Source organism: Lissotriton helveticus, chromosome 4_1 (genome assembly GCF_964261635.1).
Source record: "Lissotriton helveticus chromosome 4_1, aLisHel1.1, whole genome shotgun sequence".
Taxonomy (NCBI): Eukaryota; Metazoa; Chordata; class Amphibia; order Caudata; family Salamandridae; genus Lissotriton; species Lissotriton helveticus.
The window spans coordinates 1079326433-1079351351 of record NC_136063.1 but is presented as its reverse complement, the minus strand read 5'-3'; the positions used below and the strand labels follow the sequence as shown (position 1 = coordinate 1079351351).

General features: G+C 42.6%; 1 protein-coding gene across 7 annotated transcripts in view; it reads left to right on the top strand.

Annotated features, from left to right (window-relative positions):
• LOC144828987 (sodium-dependent neutral amino acid transporter B(0)AT1-like) overlaps positions 1–24919 on the top strand; it is a 1274746-nt gene that overhangs the window by 36333 nt on the left and 1213494 nt on the right. For 5 of the 7 annotated variants that reach the window (XM_078687667.1, XM_078687664.1, XM_078687668.1 and 2 more), the window contains exon 2: positions 21703–21843. The exons of the other annotated variants lie outside the window; for them this stretch is intronic. In XM_078687667.1, coding sequence (XP_078543793.1) covers positions 21703–21843 — 141 coding nt within the window. The remainder of the gene's footprint in view (positions 1–21702; positions 21844–24919) is intronic. 7 annotated transcript variants of the gene reach the window in all.

The window sequence follows — 24919 nt, the reverse complement described above, 5'->3', positions numbered from 1 at the left end:
CACATCTGTGTGAAAAGGAATGTTTATTGCACATTCAGTGGAGTGTTGCAGCTGGAGCAGTACAGGGCCATGCAAACCCCACCTTGCATTGTTGGCCCGTGGAGGGTCAGCCAGAGTCCTTCAGGAAAAGACAAGTACATCAGAAGAGGAGGAGTTCAGTCTGCAGTCTGATAGCTGTGTCATTGGTGACCAAACAGAATATGGCAGTCCATGTCGAGGTGCAAGGTGAGTGTTGCAGAGTGAATCGGAGGACAGTGGAAGGTGATAATGCAGAGGGCAAAACCAAGCAGGAACACGTCAAATGGTGGAGATGAATGCTACCGCTTCCTTCTTACCACCAAGGCAGATTCATCCGCATCTTCGTCCTCTGCTGGTTCATGTGCCTCACATGTGGGTGGTGGTGTTCTGTCCCAAGCACTGTGTGGTAGTGACACCTCAGGGGCCGGAGGTGGAATGTCTGCCGCACTGTGTGGCACTGACACATCAGGGGCCGGAGATGTGGATGGGGTGGTAGCAACAGCACGCATCAGCGCCAGGCCTTGTGGCAGCAATGCCATGAGGACGGTCTTTATGGCATTGAAGGACCCAGCTACCTCTCGCTGGTGTGCAGCTGTGGCAGCCACTCTATCTGCCCACGTCCATTCCATGTTCTGTATGATCTTCCGCACGTGTCCCAACTCCTGGGCGAGATCGCTGGAGGCACTCTGACGAGACAGTCGTTCTTATCGCAGAGTCAATACTCTAGCGATGTCAGCCATGGTTCGTTGGAAAGCATGGAGCGGACTGTGGGTGTCCTTTAGGGACTGTGAGTGGTCCCTGATGGGACTTAGACACCCACCTATTGGCATCTAGTTTGGCTGCCATGCGGTTGAACCCTACCTGCACCTGTTCACCCAGCTTCTTGTGGCACCCCACACAGTGTTGGAAGGCCATGTGTTTGTCGTGGGGGTCCTGGGAGGCAGCCGTGGTGGTGGGTGCTGCCTGCTGTGTGTTTTCTGCAGGGGTGGGTTCTCCTCGTAGCAGCTGGGCTGCCCTGCTCCTAGAAGTGGGATAAGGAGGCTCTCCACAAGCTGTTGGAGGGTGTCGGAGTCGAAGGTGTGGTGGTCCTCTTCGTCATCAGAGAAGAGAGGTTCGGACTGCTCTGCAGGAGGTGTTGAATTTCCACCTGTAATGCGAAGGGGAGATGCAGTGTAACATTGTGTTCACATGTATGTTGATGCATTGTTCATGTTTACATTCAGACTACATGACAGTATATATTGTGACTGTTTGGGGGGAGCTTGCTATTTGATGCTGTACAGTGGACATTCCGACTACAGCACGGATGTGTGTTTGTACGTATACATTGTCATCTCACATTTCCCTGCAATGCCAAATGTGATTGGCCAGTTTCTACGCACATGCAGCACCAGTTGTGTCCTCTCGTCTGTTGTGGACGTGTTGCAGTTTGTACCACATCGTTGTCAATGTTGATGTGCTACGCATGTAACGTGTGTGTGCCGCATTTTGGGGGAGTCGCCCCCGCAGCTCTGATTTGGCTGCCCCATAGCCCTTACATGATGTGTGCCTCTGGCTTCTGTGCTTATGCAGTGCTGGGATGTTGCATAATTGGGTGCATTGGCCTCTTGGTGGGATTTGGGGGTTTTGGGCATGGCTTGTCCGCAGATGTGCTATGCTTAATTGTGCATGTGTGCCATTGTGCCCATCTCCCCACGTCCCCCCAGTCCCTGGTCGTTACTCACCCTGTTGATGTTGTGTCCGGCATGTTGAGCAGTGGCCGGTCCCCCAACTCCTGCCACCGTCTCCCCACTGATGACTGTGGACACTATTTCCTCCATCTTGTCCAGCTCCTCCTATGACGCTGGGCTCCCACCTCCCGTCTGCATTGCTGCCTTCCAGTTGTTTGCGAGATTCTTCTTGGTTTTGCGCTTGACATCATTCCAGCGCCTCTTGACCTCTTCCATTGTCCTCTTCAGCACTCGGACTGCATTCAACTTGTCCACGATGGTCTATCATATTCAATTTTTAGTTGCCAGTGACACAGTGGAGGTGATGAGCAGTAGTTGATGGTGTTCTAACACCTTTGTTATCAGGATCCTGTTTTCCTGCAGACTGAACGTTTTCTTCCTATTCTTCTTGTCCATGCCCTTCCCTGACCACGAGGTCCCAGGCTGGTCAACCGGGAGGCTTGTGGGGTTCTGGTTGTCCTCTGCACTTACTCCGGCTACCTCCATTGTGCTTTGCTGTTGTTTGGCTTTTGTATGTATTTTTTTTCAACTTTTATAGTGCATTTTCCCCCATGACGCATGGGGATTGTAGGCTTGTGGCTAGTTTTCCCAAATTTTGTATCGTAATTGAATCAAACGCTGCTTTTTTCACGTTCATGCCTTGCAGTTTTGCGGCATCGCATTGATTTTAATGCGTTCATTTGACACGTTATCGTGGGTCTATCGCATGGTGCCTCCGGCTTGAGAATACGACGTTAACATGGAGTTATTTTCCCGTGATAGACTGAGATGTGGATAGTTGCGTTAAGCTAATTTTGCGATGGTTAACACACGTTCTTGAGAATATCCCCCTATGTCTTTTCCTTCTTGCCCACAGAAGACAAGGACAGTGTTCACCTCTCCTGCTCTGCCGCTGGCAGCTGCCCCCTCTCTTTCTTTCTTCCTCTTCCACCTAATCCCTCTTTCTATCTCGGTCTCGCTCCTCCTCACTTGCTGAAAACCGTGACTTCAAGAAACGGCACTTAACAGTCCTTTCCGTCATTTGTTCAGTTGTGAAATGGATAGAAAAAAAGAAGAAACTCTTCTGTTGGAAATGTCGTCTTTTTCTGACATTTTTCTATTTCAAAGTGCAGTCTTGGGACGGAGAGAAAAAAAAGGTTCAAAATACGAAAAATACATAATTAACTAAATAAAGCAAGACAGAGTGCTTGCAAAGTGGTCAGATTCATTTTATGCACTCCCAAACACATTAGTGCCACTTTTCAGAGTTGACTCTCCCGAAATCTTCCCCCATACATTCCTTGCATAATGAACTAGGTATGGGGTACGTTACCGATCTTCTAAAAATGTCCCCAGTACTTTGCTGGATCAAAACCTGGACCAATGAAGAAATCGGTTTGAATCACTCCATCCTTAAGGATTGTACATCTCTAGATAAAGCTCTTACCATTCCATGGCTAGCATATGTTAGAGCGGCATGTGCTAGCCTAGGGCGTCCTGAAATGTACTCTCTTCCGCAACATCTTAAAAAAGAGGATGCAAAGTGGGTGAAGCAACATTTCCGATCTCTGCTGGAAGGCGAAAGAGAATCGGCCGAAATCAGTAAACCCACAGTCAGATTACTTTTTCAACTTTCCACTACTACAGAGATGGAACCCTATTTAAAATATGTCACAAAGCCCTACCATCGATTTCTGCTCATTAGGTTTAGATTTAATTTGATCCATTTTATCCTTGGTACGTATACAGATTGGGGTACTCCAGAAAATTCTCCTCCTTGCACATGCGACTGTTTTTCAACACAGGACACTTTGCATCTGGTTATGCTGTGTGAGCACTATTTGGTCCTGCGAAAAAAATTTCTTGTGCCCATTTTAAAACCTTTAAACTTCGTTCAGGTACGGCCAGCATTACTATATTTACAGATGTTGAACTCAGTGCCAGTCGCTTATGGCGTAGCCTGTTTTTTAGTAGCTGCCGCCAGACAGAAAAGAGTAAGAACTGCTGTACTATCAACCCATGGAAACTGATCGCTAATATATACTCTGGTGAAATTCATATACTGTTATCCTTAGGTGTTTCCTGTATCTATCAAATCGTTTTTTATTAATGTTCCCTATCCTTTGTTTTTAAGTAGGAATGCAATCAACCCTTACTACTGATTTAATTGTTTTTTATATAAAAAATAATCATTTTTCGTATTATGTACTGCTTTTATGGTTTTAATTAACCGAATAAAGTTTTTTTGACTGACTGACTGACAGAGTTTGCCAATGAAGCGTGACTTTAGTTTTCTCATCTTTCTTTGAACAGCATTGTTTTCCCCGGGTGGGGAAGTGCACTATTCCTGGAGGTACTTCAACACCTGGTTGATACGTGGAGTGGAAAACGTTTATTGTGATCCTTATCAGCGGTTTTCCTTCTTATATTTTATAAAATGTGGACCACGACTCTGAGTTCAGGGATGTGGTCATTCTAAACCATTCTGCTAAAGTTTTGTAAGATTATAAGCAATGGACATTGAAACGGGTCCCTTCCAGGCCCTATAGTCATGTCCTTAACTTTTCATGCAAAAACACTCATTAGTTTCTGAATAATGAGTGTGAAAGCATTAAGGTAACCATGTTGTTCCTGCTTATATTTCACATGCTTTCCTTAATCTTGCATTACCTATGAGTGTTTGCTTTTTCCAGGATGTTGTTTTTTTTCTAGGCGGCCAATGACTCTTGTCTAGTGCATAATTTGAATCGAGTCACAGCTAGGTGTTTTTAGCGGGGCACAATTGGGTTGTAGCTGAAGGTTTCTCTCAGTGGGGCAGAATGGTGTTCAATGGCTAAGAGGATGTGGCACTATGGCCAGAGCTGCCACATTTTGAACTGGGGAACCAGGTTCAGTCTTGATGACCAGGCCACTCTCTTGAGTGAGCACATACCCATGCTAGACCTTAGAAGGTCCTGTTAAACCTTAGAAGCCTTAGTGTCTTAGAATCAGAAGGTGGACCCTAGCGATGGTAAGTGCGAGTTAACCTTGAAGGCCTGTCTACCACAATCCATGCTGAAGTTCACCTCCAGTCTTGCGGGTAGGCCCCACGAAGCAACACACCCTAGAGCAACAGTGTCTCTGTCACTGAGGTCACAGGACCCTTGAGACCAGTCCCATTGCTACCTCCATTGGCCTTGTTTCAGCAGTAGTAGTGCAACTCACCAGGGAACGGCAATGCAGGATTTGCATGCACACCAAACTAAGTTTGCTAACTTCACGGTCTCTCTGCTTCATGCTCAAGCACTTTTAAAATGTGCTGCCTGCTTTGGGGGCACTGGAATTATGCAGCAATGGAGGACAAAATGATGCCGCAGTGTTGACTAAATTATGCAACAAATAAAAAGCGGCAGCGTAACTGAGTACATTTTCTGATACTTTATTATTTTTAAACATACTAACAGTCTCTGCAAAGATTGTGCCTCATTAGAACCAGTGTAATCTACAAATGCAGCAGAGAGAAAGGTGACCAGTCAACCTTTGAAAAGACCCCTACACTTTGCAGCAACATAAGTCACATTTTTTGTAACTTTTGATCAGTGTGAGCTACAAACAATTTTTAAGTTAAAATCTGCAGATTATGCAGCAGATGATTTATTATGTGGAAAATATGGCAGAGGCATAATTATGTGGAAAACACCTGAAAACTAGGATATGTTGCCATTCATGTTTGAACTGCTCTTGTGGAAAAAGGCAGAAATGCTGATGACAGAAATTGCTTAGCTCAGAGACAAATGGCTTGTGATTCCACTATTTAGCGCTTTTCTGACATTCTGTGATTGGAAACGTATCCTACTTTGTAAATAGATTTTAATGTCAATAACATATTAAACCTTAACTAAATATATATACATTGGATGAATTAAATAATGTAATAAGCTGTAACTGGACAGTGGAAAGCAAAACAAATACAAAAAATTGGGACGTTTTGCTCTTTCTGACCACACCTCTGACTCCGGCCACGGACCCAATCCTCGGGTTATTCCGCTCTCTGATTCTCTGCCCAAATGTCCCCTACCTTTTCCCCCACTTCGACCACTGCCACCAGGCTATTGCATTTCGCAATTCAGCAAGTGCATTAGAGAATGAGAGGGTCACACCAAACCAACATTGGTAATTTGGAATGTTGCGGCATTATACATAAATTGACCGAACCCAAGTTGTGCGCATTTGTTAGTAAGCATTTTATTTGTACGTTCAGGAAATATATGCAGTCAATCCAGGACGCATTTTATTTGTACATTTTAGGAAATATTTACATTTAATCCAGTACATATGGCTGGTACATGTCTTTTAACATTCAGCAATAAAGGGCACTGGAGTAAACCTCGTGGTGCTTTAACAACGTCGGCCCCTCACTAATGTAAACTGCGAGATAAAATACATTTATAATGTTCATACAGATGTCCAGCAGTTGTTATTTACTTACAGAACAGGCAAGCATTGATACTTTTTAATGTTAACCAAAGCCTCCTGCTTGAAGGTAATAAAGAACAGCCATAGAAATCCTAAGATTATACTGTAGTGTGTATAAAACCCTTTTAGCCATCAAAAGGAGAGAGTGGTGAAAATGCTAGGTGCCGTGGCAAGATGTAACTAGGGAAGCTAGGTCAAGGAATAAAAGACATGTGGGCATCTGGTGGCCAAAATAATTAAAACAACAATAAGTCTGAAATAAACATTGCACAGGAAGTTTGGTTAACACATTATTCGTTATTGTATTGTGAGATAGCATTCCATTCGGGTATTGGGATGCCCTGCCTATTGGGCCTTCTCGATTACTTAACTTTAGAACCATTTACTTTAAATGACGTTCTCACAGCCATTGGTAGACAAAGGAGGAATAAAGTACCGGATCTTGATTTAATTCCAACAGGCCTGCATAAATCTGAGCCTATCCTAATGGTCAAGTATAATGTGCAAAGCCAATAAATCTGGCCTTGTTGACTTATTGATTTTGTCATTGCTTTTTGCTAATACTATGCAGTATCGTGAAACAAACAAAATGCAAATGTTTCTAAGCACTCACCCACACTCTGGCAATGCCCAGGATCTAAAGCAGTCCCTCTATGTTTTTTTTCATTTCAAAAGATTTATTTAATTTTGAGGAGAACATAAGGAAATAGGGTACAAACAATAGTGATACCAGTGAAATCAAAGAACTACAATCAACATATGAGAATCTGAAAAACAATAAGCTGAAACCATAAATCAATAAACTAGGTCTACTAAAAACAGATAAAAAAATCAATGAAAGGATAAAAGAATTAAAATGCAGCAGACATATTCAATAATGGTACCACCATCAGATTATATTTGTAGGGGAAAATGGGGGGGAAAAGAGAAGACAGAGAAGAAAGAAAGAAGAGAAAGAAAGAAAAAGATGGAGAAGAAAAGGAAGGAAAAAAGAGGAACAGAAAAAGGAAGAAAGAGAGGAGAGCGAGAGAAAATGGACTTCCGTGGAGCCTACCTAAAAAAGAAAAAACACAAATTAATCAGACATATCAAAGGGAAATTGCGCAACCAACCCTTGCGATGCGGAATCCATGTAGGAATCTAAAGCACACCAAACACCCGCCGATATGGAAGGAGTAAGATGAGCATGATCGACAGAAGTGTGTGCACTTCGTAGAAAGGAAACCCAAGCCCACCAAGTATGATAAGAAATTGAAGAAAAAGACTTCCATTCCATTAGAATAACTTTCACCGCAATAGTCAACAACAGGTCCATCAATTGTAAATCCATGGACTCTAAAGGCAGAGGAACCGGGGAAGCTAATGGACCTAAGAGAATTAATGGAAAAGAAAGTTGGAACTGAATACCAAAAATAAGCATAAGGTGTTTGTGGATGAGGTCCCAAAAGGGTTGAAGAAGGGAACACCCAAAGAACATATGTTGGAAATCACCAGGTAACAACCCACAACTCCAACATAGGTCATCTTCTTTAAGATTTAGCGAATTCAATCGAATAGGAGTCCAATGAAGGAGATTTATAGAGAAGAATTTAGATTGCATTAGTGAAGGTGCAATTTTATTACGGAGAGAGAGCCTACCAATAAGCTGCCAAGGATCATCAGAGATATGATCAGTGAGAGTATGATCAAAATGATGCAACCATTTACGTTGAGCGACAGTTGAGGTAGGCAGTATAGAAGATGACAAGAATTTATAAATTTTGGAGGCGACATGACCATTCCGAACCCACACTTGGAAGAGGGTAACCGTGGGGGAGGAAGGATGGAGGCGCAGCTTAGAAAGAGCCACCTTAATCTTAAGGAAGGTATAAAAGTCCAAGTTAGATAACGAAAAGTGGTTCGCTAAGGAGGAAAAAGGAAGAGGTTGATCTTGATCATCATAAAGATGTTTAACAAGCGATATACCTTTACCAGCCCAATAAGTCATCATAGAAGGATCAATATTGATCTTGATTCTAGAATTCCGCCAAATAGACGACCATCTAGATTTATGAAGTGGAACCGCCACCTTCTTATCAATCTTCCGGACCGCCGCGATCGTATCTAGAATAATGGATCGGGAAAAATGAATAGAAAGGGTATTCGTAGTCATAAATGAGGCAGTCGGCAAAGGAGAGGCTAGAGATTGTTCTATTAACAGCCAAGGAGGAGAGAACCATAAGGCGCCCTGAGATGCCAAAAAGGCAAGTTGGTATTTTTCCCAATTAGGAAGGTTACAACCTCCCATGTCACAGGATTGACGTAAAAATTTATAAGCAATTCGAGCCCTCTTACCATTCCATAAGAATTTAGACGTAAGAACATCAATTTCATGAAAGAAGGATGCAGAAATAGTAACCGGGAGCATAGAGGAGACAAAATTAATGATAGGGGTAATCACCATTTTAAGCGTTTGCAGACGTCCCCACCAAGAAATGTGTTTCGGAGACCAGGTTTCTAGAAGTTGCCGCACTTTAAGAATGGTTTGAGCTTCATTGTAAGAGGTGGTAGCAGAAAGGGAAGAACAGAAATAAATACCTAAATACTTTAACCGTGTAGATTGCCACTTGAAGCCCGCAGACCCATATGGTGAGAGAAACAGTACGCATTCAAAGGGAACATCTCAGTTTTATCTCTATTGAGGGTGTATCCAGAGACCTTGGAAAAGAGAAAAATCGTGTCAGAAATTGCAGGAATGGCCAATGTAATATCGTCAGAAAAAATAAGAACGTGATCCGCGTAGGCAGCTGTTTTGATACAATGAGGACCAAAAGAAAAACCTTTAATATCAGGATGGAGGTCAATCATCCTGAGAAGAGGATCAATGGATAGCAAGAATAAAAGGGGGGATAGAGGACAACCCTGTCTAGTACCTTGGCGAAGATTAAAAAAGGATGAAGTAGCCCCATTAACTCGTATATTAGCTCTAGGTGAAGAGTAAAGAGACATAACCATCTGAATGAAGGAGTCTCCGAGATTATGAGCACCTAAAACGGCACGCAAGAAAGGCCAAGAGACCTTATCAAAGGCCTTTTCAGCATCAAGTGCCAAGGCTGCGGCCGGAAGCTGAGAACGTTTAGCAGAACCAAGAATATGGCAGAACGTTCGAATATTATCACGCGCCAGACGCCCTTTTACAAAACCTGTTTGCGAGGGATGAATCAGTTGAGGAATAAAGGATTCTAGACGCTTAGCTAAGATCTTCGCAAAGATCTTAGCTTCCATATTGAGCAGAGAGATAGGTCGGAAATTTTTGGGGTCAGAATGGTCTTTTCCCTCTTTTGGAATTACTACGATTGTGGCATCAGCGGAAGAACCAGAGACAGAACCATCCTTGATGAAAGCATCAAAAACAGATTTTAATTTGGGAACAAGTACCGGAAGAAATGTTTTATAAAACAGAATAGGGTATCCATCAGGACCTGGTGCTTTCCCAGAGCGAATATCCTTAATAGCAGCGGTAATTTCGTCAGAGGTAATCGGACCATTCAAAGAGGAACTGTCTTCTACAGATACTGATTTTATGGGAATTGTTCGTAGAAATTCTTGACATTGCTCAAAAGAGGCCTGATTAGATGGAGTGTATAAGTTAGTATAAAAGTCACGAAATACTTCAAGAATCTCCGAAGTCTGGAATTTCTTAGAACCCGAGTGATCATTAATAGAGGAAATCCGGGAAGATATACGAGAAGATTCTTGAAATTTTAATGTGGCCGCAACGACCTTGCCAGCTCTATTTTTTAATAGTAGCGCCTTAGATTTTTGAGCTTGAAGGCCAATATGAGCTCTTTTGGTGACAATAGAATTGTATTTATATTTCAATTGTTTAATGGACTGTAGACAGGATTTATCCTTGGAATGACGAAAAAGAGATTCTTGTGTTTTAATCTCACTAGCTAAATCTGTTAGTTCTGACCTAATAGCAGCATTCCTTCTTGACATACATTTAATGACGTGACCACGGAACGTACATTTAAAGGAATCCCAGAGCACCACCGGGGAATCTACTGAACCTTCATTTTCGAGAAAAAAAGACTGAATTTCTTCAGAAAACTCAGAGACCTGAGAATCATCATACAGGATTTCTGTATTTAGTCTCCATGATCGAGATGTCGTCATGGGAGCAAAGGACAACAGAGTGAAAGAAATCGCGGCATGGTCGGAAACCAAAATGGGATGAATAAGAGGAGAGGAGGAGGAATGAAGAAGAGAGGGATGAACCAAGAGATAGTCAATACGCGAGAAAGTAGAATGAGGGGAGGAGAAAAAGGAAAAGTCACTACTAGTGGGATTAAAGAGGCGCCAAACATCCTGAAGATGAAGGAGGGAACACATGTTAGTCATTTGTTTATGCGCTTTCGGGGGGCGAAAATGAAAAGCTGAATTTCTATCGAGAAGTGGATCCATTGGTAAATTAAAATCTCCACCAACAATAAGATTACCAGAATGGGGAGTGTCATGCAATTTTTTAGTTACTAATTTCCAAAACAGTGGATCATCTTTATAAGGGGCATAAATATTCATGACAAAGAGATCAACGTTACCATCAGAGAGCTTAGACAATAACCAGCGACCCTCTGTGTCCTGCTCAGAAGAAATAATAGACAAGCCAGATTTTTTAGAAACCAGCGTAATGACCCCATTCCTTTTACCACATGCATCTGAACAGGCAACATCCGAGACCCACTCCTTCTTCAGAAATAGGGCCTCCCTACCCGAAACCTTTGTTTCCTGTAATAGTACAAGATCTGAAGCGAGAGATTTGCAGTAGTTTAACATTTTTGACCTCTTAACTGGGTGATTCAAGCCCTTAACATTAAGGGACAATACATTTAAACCAGGCATGATCCAAGTAGGGGAACAAAAGAAAGAGACAAAGATGATACTATATAAACAAACATAGTAATGACAAACCTCCAAACACCGCACAAATACATTGAAAAGAGAAAGGCCATTGAGGAAATCCAAGGAGGCAGAAAAGTGAAAAAATAGCGAGAAAAAGAGAGAAGAAAGGGGAGAAGAACAAAGAAGGGAGGTCTGAAAAAGACCCAATTCATACTCGGGGGAACGTGAAAAGGGGTATCAAGGGAGCCGTTATGAGGAGAATAAAATGTAATAACATCAGCCCCAATAAGAAGCATTTTTTTAAACAGATATTAAAGAGAAAAAACAATTGGAATAATCATTAATAATAGAAACATCATATAAAAGCATAAACTTGTGAAAGTGAAAAAGAGAATAAATAGAAATAAAGTAGACAACTGTTGTAGAAAAATCCTGTAAGAAGAGCACTAATTACAACAATATGAAAACGTAAGTAATAAGCGAAACGCTAAACAGGAATACAGTAAATATGCACAGAAAAAGACGCATAAGAAACCATATAACACCATGCCTTCGAATACATGAGGATGGTTAGCATCAAATAGAAAATCAGAGAACACATCAAAAAGCAGAGAATGAAAGTAAACATAACCAAATGAAAGAAGGCATCCTGTAAATCTAGTACCTAATAACAATGGATAGGGTTATCCATCAAGGAAACAATAAAGTGCTATATAGGTAAATAGCGTGACCCAATCAACAGACACAGTTAAGAACTATGAAACAGGGTAATCCATAAAGGTATGGAACAACTAGAAAAGGGAATGAATCAATTCAAAAATAGATACACTCTGAAGAGAAGCATCTTAAATATAGCCTAAAAACCATCTTAGGAATACTTTTATATAAATGCATTCAGTGTAAAAGAGAAGAAACACTTTACAAATAAGGCAAAATCTTGGAAATGAAAGGTAGATACTTGAACATGGTAGAGAGTAAACAAGCAATGAAATATTACCAGTGAATTATAAACAACAATGAAACACTAATAACCGAAAGGAAGAAGAAACAGAAACCAAAAATGTATAAGAAATTGGAGACAAAGATAGAAGAAGAAACAGGCCACGTACAAAGAAAGATGAAGTGCAAGGGAAGACCCGCAGAAAAAAGAAGGAAATAAAAAACGAAGAACACAGGAGCAGAAAAACCTATACCAGGACCAGAGATACAAACCCACTAACAACACAGGAAAAGAGGAGCAGGAATAGAGACGACATAAGAGTTATGTGAAGAGAAATAAAACACTACGTAGGAATAAACAAAACAATAAACACCTATTCCTCAAAAAGAGAAGGGAAGAACACCAGACAAAAAGAGTGATAGATAAGAAAGAACAAAAAACTCCATTGGTAGAGTCAAAAATAAACAACACCAATATACCAACAACCAAGGAAAATAGAACCACCACAGCAAAAAAAAATATATAAGAGAAAAAATTAGGTCAATCTATCCGAAAAAGAAGAGAGAACAGAGGGGACATAAGTCTACACTTCAGGTGCCCGAAGCACCAGGATCCATCGAAGTCGCCCGTTGAATCTCCATCTGTATTTCCATCTGATTATCCAAGAAGGAAGCGAGATCTGCTGGTTCGTCAAAAATCCTGGAACGACCCTTGAAGGTAATGCGAAATTTCGAAGGACCAGAGAAGGAACAGGGAATGTTCATCTCAGAAAGACGTTTCCGAAGATTGAGGAAGCCCTTCCTTCGTATGACTGTGTCTCTGGCGAAGTCCTGAGAAATTGAAATTCGATGACCCTCCCAGGAGATAGATTTAACTTTCCGCATGTGAGCAAGAATTTGCTCCGTATGTTGATGACGCAGTGGCTTAAAAATAATCGCTCTTGGCTGTGTTGCAGATTTAGAGCGAAAAGTGGGGACACGATGTGCCCTTTCAATTTCAAAGTCCCTTTGAAATGAGATTTGTAGAGTAGAAGGAATCCATTGATATAAAAAATCAATCATAGAAGAAGATGATTTCTCTGTATCTTCCGGCAAACCAAAAATGCGCAGATTAGATCTACGATTTCGGTCCTCCTGCTCAGTGAGATCCTTTCGCAATGCCGCCATTGAGCGCTCTAAGTGAATGAGAGACCTGGATTGTTTCTGCATGTTATCCTCTGCACCACTGATACGTGTCTCTGTGGCTGAAACACGAATAGAAAGGGCCTTGAAGTCATTTCTAATAGCAGACACCTCCACTTGCAATAAATCCGTGTTAGTCTTTGTTGACTGCGCAATATCATGAACCTCATTAAGGCGCGTTAATATTGTGTCAAGAGTGGAATTGGTGTCTGACTGAGAGGCTCAGGTGTAGGAGACAATGACTTAAGTCTTTTAAGAGATGCACCAGTATCTTTCGGGTCTTTATTTGTGGAGGAACGACCCATATTTGCAGCCATGAAGCAAGAACCACAAAGAACAAGCATTGGAAATGCAATAGGTCTCGCACCATTAGAGTTAGTGCTTTTAGAATTGTTTATGGGTTTTTTTTGTAAATGTTTAGCATTTTTGTTTCCTGTAGCCAATGCTAAAGTATTACAAATAAAAAAAGCCATAAACATTTCTAAAAGCTCTAACTGAAATGGTCTGAGAACTATTGCACTGTGTGAGGGTGAGGGTGAGTGAGGGTGAGGGTGAGTGAGGGTGAGTGAGGGTGAGGGAGTGAGGGTGAGTGAGGGTGAGTGAGGGTGAGTGAGGGGTTGAGGGTGAGGTGTTGAGGGTGAGGGTGAGTGAGGGTGAGGGTGAGTGAGGGTGAGGGTGAGGGTGAGTGAGGTGTTGAGGGTGAGTGAGGGTGAGTGAGGGTGAGGGGTTTTGGGTGAGTGAGGGTGAGGGGGAGTAGTTGAGGCTGAGTGAGGGTGAGTGAGAGTGAGGGTGAGTGAGGGGTTGAGGGTGAGGGGTTGAGGGTGAGTGAGTGAGGGTGAGGGGTTGAGGGTGAGTGAGGGGTTGAGGGTGAGTGAGGGGTTGAGGGTGAGTGAGGGTTTGAGGGTGAGGGGTTGAGGGTGAGGGAGGGTGAGTGAGGGTTTGAGGGGGAGGGGTTGAGGGTGAGTGAGTGAGGGTGAGGGGTTGAGGGTGAGTGAGGGTGAGGGGTTGAGGGTGGGTGAGTGAGGGTAGTATGTAGTGAGGGTAGTGAGGGTGCAGTATGCTTTGGGCAGATGAGCAACCTCTAAAGCCAATGCCTACAGTGAGCGGAAGTATAAGTATAAGAAATCATGCCTCATTTGCAAATAATACAACCAAAATGCTGCAGTTGCTACACAAAGAGATAGAATAAACGAAAAGGCTAAATAAATGTAATTTATTTTGCGACTGGAATGGAGGGAACGTATGAAACGTGGACCCCTAGTTACCAGTAAGTAGCCCAACATATGAAATCGATCGTAATAAATACAAACGATAACCGAGAACACCCTCAGAACTTCTCGAAAATCCTTGCTAATAATAAATCAACTACAACTAAACTACAGTCAAAACAAGGGACTAAGCAGTGTGAAAGTATAAAATGATGAATCGGTATATGTGTTTGTGCCAAACGCATCACATCACATCACTCAACATTCAAAGTGTTCATATTAAAAGGTAGTTCACCTGCAAATGTAGCGCAAGAGAAGCATTTCGTTAAAATGGCTTTACAATTATTCGAAGTCCCGGAAAACGCTAACACTTTTAATACTGGCAAAACGCCTATTAAACATCTTTTTTAAAATTAGTTGTCTAAAATCGTTTATAGGTAAAACACTGAGATTTCAAAATGGACTGCGGTCTGAATTGATCATAAAAGAAACGTTTGCAAAATCTAGTTGGTATTTTGAATGGCAGATTTCACGGCAACGACTGGTTTACAAATACACTAACATAGCAAACCGGCATTAAATAAAACCAAAACTCGTAGTCCCCGTCTTTTGCAAACCACACTATAAGCACCATAACGAAGTACACAATAAAATGGAATTTATTTTCTGCGTGGGGGGTGAGAAACGTACGAACTCCCAAAGCAATCAAATGGCTTTTGCATTTAACCCTCATTAACAACAGGATGCAAGTCATTAAGTATTCAGTCGACTTTTTATAGCGAGCCCGGAAGCACTTGAGACACTTATGTCTGTAAATTTACTCCTTGAATTCTAAACTTAATTTCCGCAGGATTCCTTGACAAGGTTGTTTTTTTTCAATTGTCTGTCATCTACCTGCTAAATGTAGAGTGAGCAAAAAATGTAGCGCAATCTTCCGTTCTTGGTAAACCTTCGTATGGTTTCAGGACGAATTCTGTTTTGGGGAGAAAAGAGAGGGGGCGAGGCAGCGAGTGCGAGCTTTAGTTCTGCGCCTGTACACAATTTATGCGCAGACTTCCTGAGCTTCTGACCAAATAGTCACTCGACCATAGTCTGGTCTTCCAGACCGCTATCCCTATATAGTTACCGCATGAGCACCCTTTTTTGTTCAGAATCAATTTTTAAATTTGCACAAAAAGGACGATTTTTTTATAAATGAACTGAACGGACAAAACAAGCATCAGGCAGACCATTCAAGTAAAACTGGTTTGGTCAATGCCCGGAAGCTAATGAGCAGCTGCTTCGAATTTCAACACCTAGGCGGTATATTGTCAGCTGGAATGTTTTTTGTGTGTAAAAGAACCCCTAGCAATGCAATGTACAATATTAGAAAACAAGTTATGTCCGCGCAGCATCACTCAGCTGTTCTAAAGCATCTCGAACAGCCCTAATGCAGCACATTCGGCTTAGCTGTTCTACAGCTAGAGAAGAGTTATGCACGGCGGGCAGGGGAGGGGGCGGAGCGGGGAGAGCGAGAGCGGCATGTGGGTGTGAAGAAGCCGGGACTTTGAAGTGAAGCTAAGCTTCACTTCAAAGGTGTCGGAGGAATGCGGGCGGCTGTGCACGCGCTTTTAAGCTCAATGCACATGCGCATTGAGCTTAAAAGTCACGGGCACTGCAAGGAATCGCCACGATTCCTTGCAGTGTGGATAAAGAGTGGATAAGTCCCAATACTCTCGCTTGCTCGATGCGCATGCGCATCGACAGGCGAGACCTAAAAATAGCCAACCACTTGAGGAAGAAAAGAGGCCAAAAAAAAAATCAAGGAATAAGGCGCCTTAACCACAGCCAAAGCCAAATAGACTAAAGAGGCGGACTTATATGCACTGTATTCGCAGGAAGGACATAAAAGAACCTTGTAAATATCAAAAAGGCCAAAGTAGAGACACTCCACGTAAGTAAAATACAGTGCTAGCTTCAAAGAGCTGCACTGAGGTAGCCAAAGCGTCAGCAACAAAATAACCAGCCAAGCAGCACAACGTGAAGAAAAAAAAGAAGAAGAAAAAGCAAAAAGTTACCAAATGTAGACACTGGAGGTTAATTGGCCCAGATATCCTGCTGAACCGGCAAGAGTGTATCCAGTTCGTCGATTCTGAGGAGAAAATGCCAATCTCCGTCACAAGCGGGTAAAATGGCGGCCGCCCGTCAAGAAAACGACCGTCCCTTCAGCCTGTCAGGAATGCGCTCAGTTGCAGCCGAAATCCGCCGAAACCGGAATCAAATGGCTCTCTGCATGTTCCGCCGTTCAGGAGAGCTGTCCCGTTGAAGAGGGGCACCCGGAAAGTGGTAAAAAACTCCTAACGGACCTTAATCGCCCTGGAGCTCAAGCGCGACACGCCATGATGCAGCGGCGCGCAAGCCACGCCCCCCGCAGTCCCTCTATGTTTTTGATATTTTATTGCTTGCTCTGAGCCGTTATGATTATTCCGAGATGACCTGCCACAAAGTGCAGTTTTCTGAAAGCACACACATACATACATACATACAAACACACGTGCGCGCACAAGCTTGTAAGCCATCATGCACATACAAGTACATGCAGACAAAAGTTGTAAGCACACATGCACACAGAGACAATGCACGTGATCTGTAGCAGTCTGTCTGCGTTCCATATATTATAGCTCACTTTGAGCCTCTGTATGATAATTCGGAGGTGAGCAGCTGAGACCTGCAGTTTTCTGAAACGCACACAAGTAGAGATAGGAGTATTGGGAAGAGTACATTGTGTCCAACCTAAACCAAAAAAATAAGCCGGGACTGCATCGACTCAATATCCTGTGATTGTGTGCAAATCACTTATACTCCACATGCCAAAAAAATAGAAAGTGATCTTATGTAATGTAAATGGTGATTAATTAAAGCGCTCCAATACCTTCGGGTCAGATAGAGTTTGCGCTATATAAAAGTAAAAAAAAAAAAAAGAAGAAATAGTACCTCAATTACAGCGTAAGCAGCGGACAAACACTAATTAAGATAAATCAATCTATACTTGGTCTAAGCACCACAGAAAGAAAAGGAAGTTACGCAGGAAGTGACACCTCGCACTCCCCGCTGAATTTAAAAGCAGCAAAGAAGAGTGATGCTAATGATGGTAAATAAAAGCCCCCTTGTCTTCTTTTTTTAGACTCCATTGGCCAAGCAACAACGAATGCGGCCACCTGCAGGCTCAACCTAACAAGCATTTGCAATGCAATACGTCTCGAATTGATGTGTTTCGAAAATGCGACACCTATTGCATTACAAATGCTAGTTAGTAAATATGCCCATGCAGTACTTTAACACCTTCGCTGCGGCGGCTATTCCGTCGCAGCGCTAAGGGGGCGGGGGGCTGCGTGGCGCGCCCATGCTGGTGACGGAACCGCTCCGTCACCAGCCTCGGTTGAGCTGTGCTCATGACAGAGCGGTTCCGTCATGGCTCCGCCCGCTCAATAGAACGTGTCGCGCTGGCGTGAAATCAGCGCCACGCAGGCGCGTCGGTCGGATCATGACGGAACCGCTCCGTCATCAGCACAGCGTTGCCGCGGCTGATGACGGAGCGGTTCCGTCATCAGCGCGGAAAGAGTTAAAATTTTAATAATGGCCGGGCCTCTTTCTGTAGATGAGCTGTATCTAAAGAATGGGGCGTGGCTGCCATTAATGTGAAAGTGTGGTATGGGCACTTTTACCAAAAAAAAGCATTTGTTTGTCAAGTCTTACAAGGCATCTATAAAGGTAAGTAGGCGAAACCTAAACATCTTTATGAAGCACTTGAATGATTCCTAAACAATAGCTGTGCAACATATGGTTTCACACCCTTTTTTTTCACGTCCATCCTGGTGAAAAATCTTTTTGTGAAATGTACTAAATCAAATTTGTTTTTCCTCTTTACATGTTGCATCGTCACAAGCAGTGAAAAAATGGTGGAAACTGTTGCCTGCATGCGTGCAAAGTTCTGTGCTATCACATTGAGTCCGGCGAGAAGTCTCTGTGGGATGCATCTCAAACTTTTGAACCTAGAGTTTATCATGTGCTGTGAGCTGCACGAGATATATTAAAAAGCGAAAAAATATTTGCAATGCAATAGGTCTTGCATTTAAAAGCGAGACCTATGGCATTAAAAAAAAGTTGCTGCAATTGTCCTCGCTGCTTGAAAAGAGAAAACACATGGTGCACTGAATGTAAGCAAAGCACATCATGACTGCAGTAGGAGAAACTCAAAGAAAATAGTGCTTACAGACTAAACAAGACGTACTGTGTAACAACTGAAGTAAAAGGGGCAGTCGCCGTGGGAGGTTACAAATGAAGACAAGGCAGTACTAAGGAGGGACTAACAAGCCTATTAATGAATCAGAAGCCAGCATTTACGACGGACAATGACACAAGCTAAGGGCAAATACGGGCAGAAAATACGCAGGGCTTCTACTCCAGTCCATACTCCACTACAGCAAGTCTCGCAGCACGGGGCATGCATGCTGACTTTAGGCCTGACCTAAAAAGGGGACAGGGGAAGGAAAGACTTTAAATCCAAAATTGCTTTTCCATGAAAAGAGACTCCACATAAGCAGGGTTAGGAAAAACAGTAGTGTGCCAGGCACGTGCAGAAATAGAATATATTCACAATTGCGAAGCTCATATGGCCTATTTCAGAAGGCTATTTGTGCACGTAATTTTGACTTAACATGCTCAAATAGCTTCCTGTATGATTACAAAATGTCAATTGCAATTAATGAAAATCACTTTTGTACAATAATCAATTCACAGGGAGTGATGTTCCGGGTGGGAATGCTCTGGCGATCTGAGGACTCCCAACAGCTGACACATTTATGGGTGTTCACAAACTCACTCTACCAACCACTCCTATTCTGGAATCAGTTGAAGATTTACTCCTGAAAAGGGCAAGAGTAATTCCCTTCATAGTCTAGGGAGTTAAGGAAAATACCCCACACATTGGTGGGAGTAAAGCCCTCCTCCTTTTGTTCATTCCAATGTTTGACTAACATGCACCCTCAAAAAGTGTTCTTTACTGCATTTGCTATGTCTTTCTGCAAAGCCAGTATATATGCCACACTTCTTCCAGCAGTCTCCTCACACATCGCTACAGGGATCCACTCATCAGGCTCTCACATTGAACCTCGCTCCCATCATCTTTCACAGGGATCTCTGGTCTTGGCAAGCAGGTAGTCAGTGGTGCTCCAGGGACACGTGGTCTTGGATGTCACTGGGTGATGTCCCCTCACACAACAGGCAGAGTGGCAAGGCTTAGCCTCCACCCTGGACAAAAGCAGAAGTCATACAGAGCTTCCCCTTCTCACACAGCACATCTGGCTCCTGACAGTTGACAATTTTAGGAGCCTCGAACACCTCTTCTTATAGTCCATCTCCAGACACCAAAATGTGATTTGGGGTTTGAACCTTTGAAACTTGTGTTGTGGTCTGCTTCATTTTGAAGTGTTCTGCTCTCTGACCTGACCACAGCTTCACACCTGGATGTCTGCCACAGTGATTTGTGTATGAAAAGGTTAACAAAGGGCCACCGCCCTACTCTTTATAGTTCTTCAATCAGCCTCATCTCCTTTCTGAGATGTGCCTAGGCCCCTTTTCAGTGGCCTCTCTCCGAATCAAAGAGCACCCATGGATGTGTGCTGGAGAGCCTGGTTCTCCGTCCTCCAGTGTGTGCCCCACCCAGCTCATAGCAATGCAGCAATCCACAAATCTGTCTGGGGGGGGGGTTATTTCTCTATCACCCAGCTCCCAAGGTTAGTTACTTATGTCTAACTCTCTCCATAGAATAACTATGCCCACAGCGATCGATTGTGTTTGTATTAATGTACCCTAAGGCGCATATGTTGTAGTTGGTACCATTTTCTGTTTTTCTTTGCTCCTATGACTGGGCATTAAGTTGATTAAAAATATTCTACAAAAGACAACTTCAAGTATGGAAATTGAACAGAGGAATACAAGGATTGTGTGGTGTAGGCCCATACCATAAAGTGGCAACTTGGGACCAAAGTTTGTCAACCCCAAATGGACCACTAAGAGCTCACATGGCCAGAACCTCAGTCTCAGGGAAAAAGGCCCACTGAAACCCCATCAAAGAACAGTCCCTGAGATCAGATGACAGGAGCAAGGGTTAAAAAAAAGCTGTTGACCAATTCCAACCTAAGCAAGTTGGAAGACATGACCCACTTGAGGTTTAGATGTAGGCTGAAACCCAGAAGAGACCTTGAACTAGAGTTCCGTATTCCCAATGAAGACAGGAAAAAATATAGAAGGGCAGTGCTGGGAATGCCATCCCTTTTATCATTCCCAGCTATGAAGGGTGGGGCTGGCATACGCAGCATTTAAAGTATAATAAATAAATAAATAAATAAGATCTGGGATAAAGAAGAGGGACATAAAGATAAAATATTTTTCTTGACACATTTTAGTGACCACATTTAATTGAAGAATGAAGAACAGGTCGCATTTAAATTGAAACCACCACAATCTTACTTCCAAGCCATGAAAAGGGCATAATACTTTCAGCCATTCAAAAGGAAGCAGTATTGCATCAACTTGGCCCATGAGCAGGTTTTTTTGTCATTGACCCCATTATACATAAACATTTGTGGTAACACTATTTTGTCTGTGTTCCAGACAGGCTGTTGCTTGGTACCTGCCGCCAGCTCCATCCGGTGGGTTGATCTGTAGTTGAAATACCATGGAAAATGTCCTCTTTCAAACGTTCAAATATTGGGAGGTCTGACACTAGTACGACAGAGCAAATGATTTTAAAAAAAGTATGTCATGTCCTTGTCAAAGCTTTAAAATACAAAGAAATTAGGAAATCATATGAAAGAGAAATAGAATACAATTAAGTGCATAGAAAGCCCTTTAAATAATTACTTATCTCAGTAGGGTTTTTAGGTACTTCACTGTAGTGTGTCAGCAGATTGATGGTGCATTAGGGTGTACATGTATAGAAGGGTAGTTTGAATGTATAACCTGTACTTAACTGCAATAGAATGATCATAGATCTCCTGCTTTCGGGGCATTCCTCTGGAACCTTTACCAGAAACCCTAAGGAGGAAAATAAACAATTGAAAATTCTGCAAACGAATGAAACCCCATGTCATTATTTTCGCTTATTGACCTGCACTACTCTCTCCTGTTTTTCATCACTCTTGTCCTCGAAATCAACCTCCAGGTGACATGCTCTCACTATACCATCCCCCAAATTAATAAATGTACAAATATGTTTAGAACATTTTCCATGTTGCATATTGAATGGAGCTGTTTTGTCATTGCAGGGGCGTTTATGATCCCTTTCCTTATCTTGCTGGTGGTTGAGGGTATCCCATTGCTTCACCTTGAATTTGCCATTGGACAACGGCTTAGGAAGGGAAGTGTGGGTGTTTGGAGCACTATCCATCCGTATCTAAAGGGAGTTGGTAAGTTATACTAATGGCCATAGTTTGTAGGATTACTTTAAGAATAAAATAACTTTATTGAATTTCTATAGTACTCATTGGCTACCAATGTAGCCAGTAGATTTTTTAGTATTAGAACAAAGAGCTCTAAAATGCCAGGTTTGATTTATTTAAAATTGCTTTACACATGCCATTCAAATGAATCTTAATTCAACTCGCCCTGCTGAAATGCCACATAATCAAATGCACATTAAAGCTTTAAAACCTTATTTTAATTTAGGATTTCTGGACCATGTCGATATTATTTTAATGTCACAAGATAGTGATCATAAAGGTACCTTGAATTTGTAGTTTTCATTTGACTGATTTAAAAAAAAAACATTACACATATTTGTCATATTTTTTAAAATGTTTCCAGCAACGGTTGCATACTATGAAAACTTTACATTTCTAAATGTAATACAATCTCATCACTTCACACTAATATAAAAAGACGATATTTTATACTCTTATATTATTCTGTTTCTAACAATATTATGGGCAAACAGATAGTAAAAAACATATAGCAATCTGAAATCCTAGTAAGAATTTAAGTATCACTTGTTTATAGGGCTTATATTTCCTTTACCCATAATTATCACCAAATGAAAAGAAACTTGATTAAAAGATTTTGAAATGTCTACACCAACAGCTTTATCCGATCATTATGTTGTCTATGAAAGCAACATATCGGCACATTTAAACACGTTTTTTAGTCATGGATGATCTGAGTGTACATAACGGACAAGTTGCAGAAAGTAGTACTGGTAGTGGTTCAGGTGTGTGTCACCTGAACCTGTGGTAACTGAGGTGAAAGATACCTCGGTGGGCAGGTGTAAAACAAGGAAATGGGGATGTTCTGTCATCCTATGTCAACAGTGTCATTGACAAAGCTGATCCATGGGGTCTGATCAGTCTAGTGTCTAACTCCATGGGATGTCTTCATTTACGCCCTTGGTATGAGTGGCCAGATGAAAGACCCAGTGTTTTTCCCTCCGAAACAGAGTTTGTTTGTCCCAATAATTATGTGCTTCCAGGATGGTCCACTGGAGGTCAACAGGGGTATGACTGTTGATCACGAAATGCGTACTCATCTCAGTGGTACTTCGATTGCACCGTAAATTACTGCGGTGTTCAGTGATCCTAGTCTTTGCCAGTCTTGTCTTCATGCCAACGTATTTTAGGGAACAAGGGTAGTTGATAAAATATAAGCAGTTCTTGGAGTTGCAATTGGTGTTGCCCCTCTGTGTCCACGTATGCAAAGGATCTAACTTGATTTCATTTTGTTGCTTTTGTGAGATGGTATACACCACATGAGCCACACAGGTAGTTTCCTGTGACTGTGGGAAGGTTCCAAAGGGGAATGCAAAATTGGCCAATGTGTCCGTATAATTCTTTCTATGTGGCTGAAGTTTGGATTGGAAGTGGTGACACAAGTGTTATTGCCTTTGTGAGAAGTTAGCCTGGCATATGATGTCCACGAGTTCTAGTGGGTACCTTGCACCAGTCTAATCGACATTTATTGATGGTGGTTGTAAAGTCAACTTTATAGAAAGCTATCCTTGTGGTAGCATGAATCAGCAGTCCTCAGGCTAAGACTTCAGTAGGCGAATTAAGCAAGTTGTTTTACCAATTATAATCCCTTGAGTACCAAATGAAAGGACACCACACAAGGTATATATCAAATATATATGTATTTAATCTAAACACAACCCCTCTGCACTCTTTATGAGATTAGAGGTCAAAATATAATACAAGTCACACAGTTAATATACGATAAATTGCACAGTATACGTTATGCCCTAGGGGCCTCACAAACCATATACTAAGAAAGTGGTATAAGTACCACAAGAGAGTTAGAAAGTAGGCCTAGGGCCTGTGGAATCGCTGGGGCTACACTAATCTACCAAAGGTTAGGAAGTAGGAGGCCCACGGGAGCCGCGTACTGTGTCTAAACACAGGTGCAGGTTAGCATTGACTCTCTATGGAGTTCGTAAAAGTCACAAATATGCAATTTAAGGACACTTCCGGATGGACTACGTGTCTTTTCGTGTCGGGTTTCGTCGTCGTTTTCTATGGAGAGCTGCAAAGAAGTGCTGCAGGCGACCAGAGGAAAAGTGTCCGGGTGGATCCAAGGGTGGATCGAAGAACTGAAGAACCTGAAAGCAGAAGGGACAGAGTCTGGGTCACTAGCCAGTAACCAGGAAGGAACCAGGAAGGAACCAGGCGATGTCGAGTGATTTCAGGTGAAGTAGTCGAACTTGTCTCTTTAGCCACGAGGTCCAGGAGGCATCAACGATGACCAAGCACTGGATTCAAGCTGCCCACAATGGATCTAGATGATTGTAGTGTCGGTATCCGGATTGGACCCAACAAGCCTTGGCAACCGCAACCCACGCAGGATGTTGAGATTTGCTCTGTGGCAGACCAGCAAGGTCTGTGGCGCGTCTCCTTTTCAGAGAAGCTGGAGAGAAGCCTGGAGCAACCAGGAAAGCAAGTTAAGTTTAAAGAAAAGGTCTTCGGGGGCTCACTAGCCAATGGGCAAGGAACTGGGAAGAGACATCGAGCTCAAAAGCAAAGGTGGGGCCCACAGGACACTCGCAGAGTGTGGGGGCCTGGGCTTTGGTGCAAATGGTGCTCGGGGCTTCTTGTACCCTAATGCACAACTTACTGAGGCTTCAGGAAAGGAGTGCAGGTAGCAAAATGCAGGATGTCCAGGGTGTCCGGTCCCACGTCTCTCGTGTCTGCCACGGGTCTCAGCTTTGCTGTGGATGTGGGTCAGAGTCAGAGAAGTCTGGAATTCCAGTTTCTATGTTGCAGATTATTTGGAATCCGGCGGGAGCCTTGAAAATGCAGACCGGCAAAGTTGCTGTTGGTGCCTGTACGAACAGGGTGGTCACTCCTTGACCACAAGGGAGATATCTTCCATCTTCCAGTCAGAATGGAACGTCGAAGGTTCAGGATATGTCTTTCAAAGATTCGTCCAGGGTAATCTAAAGTCCTAGGGACACAGCTCCTATACTTATACTAAGGATGGGGGCTGGACTACCTGGCTAGG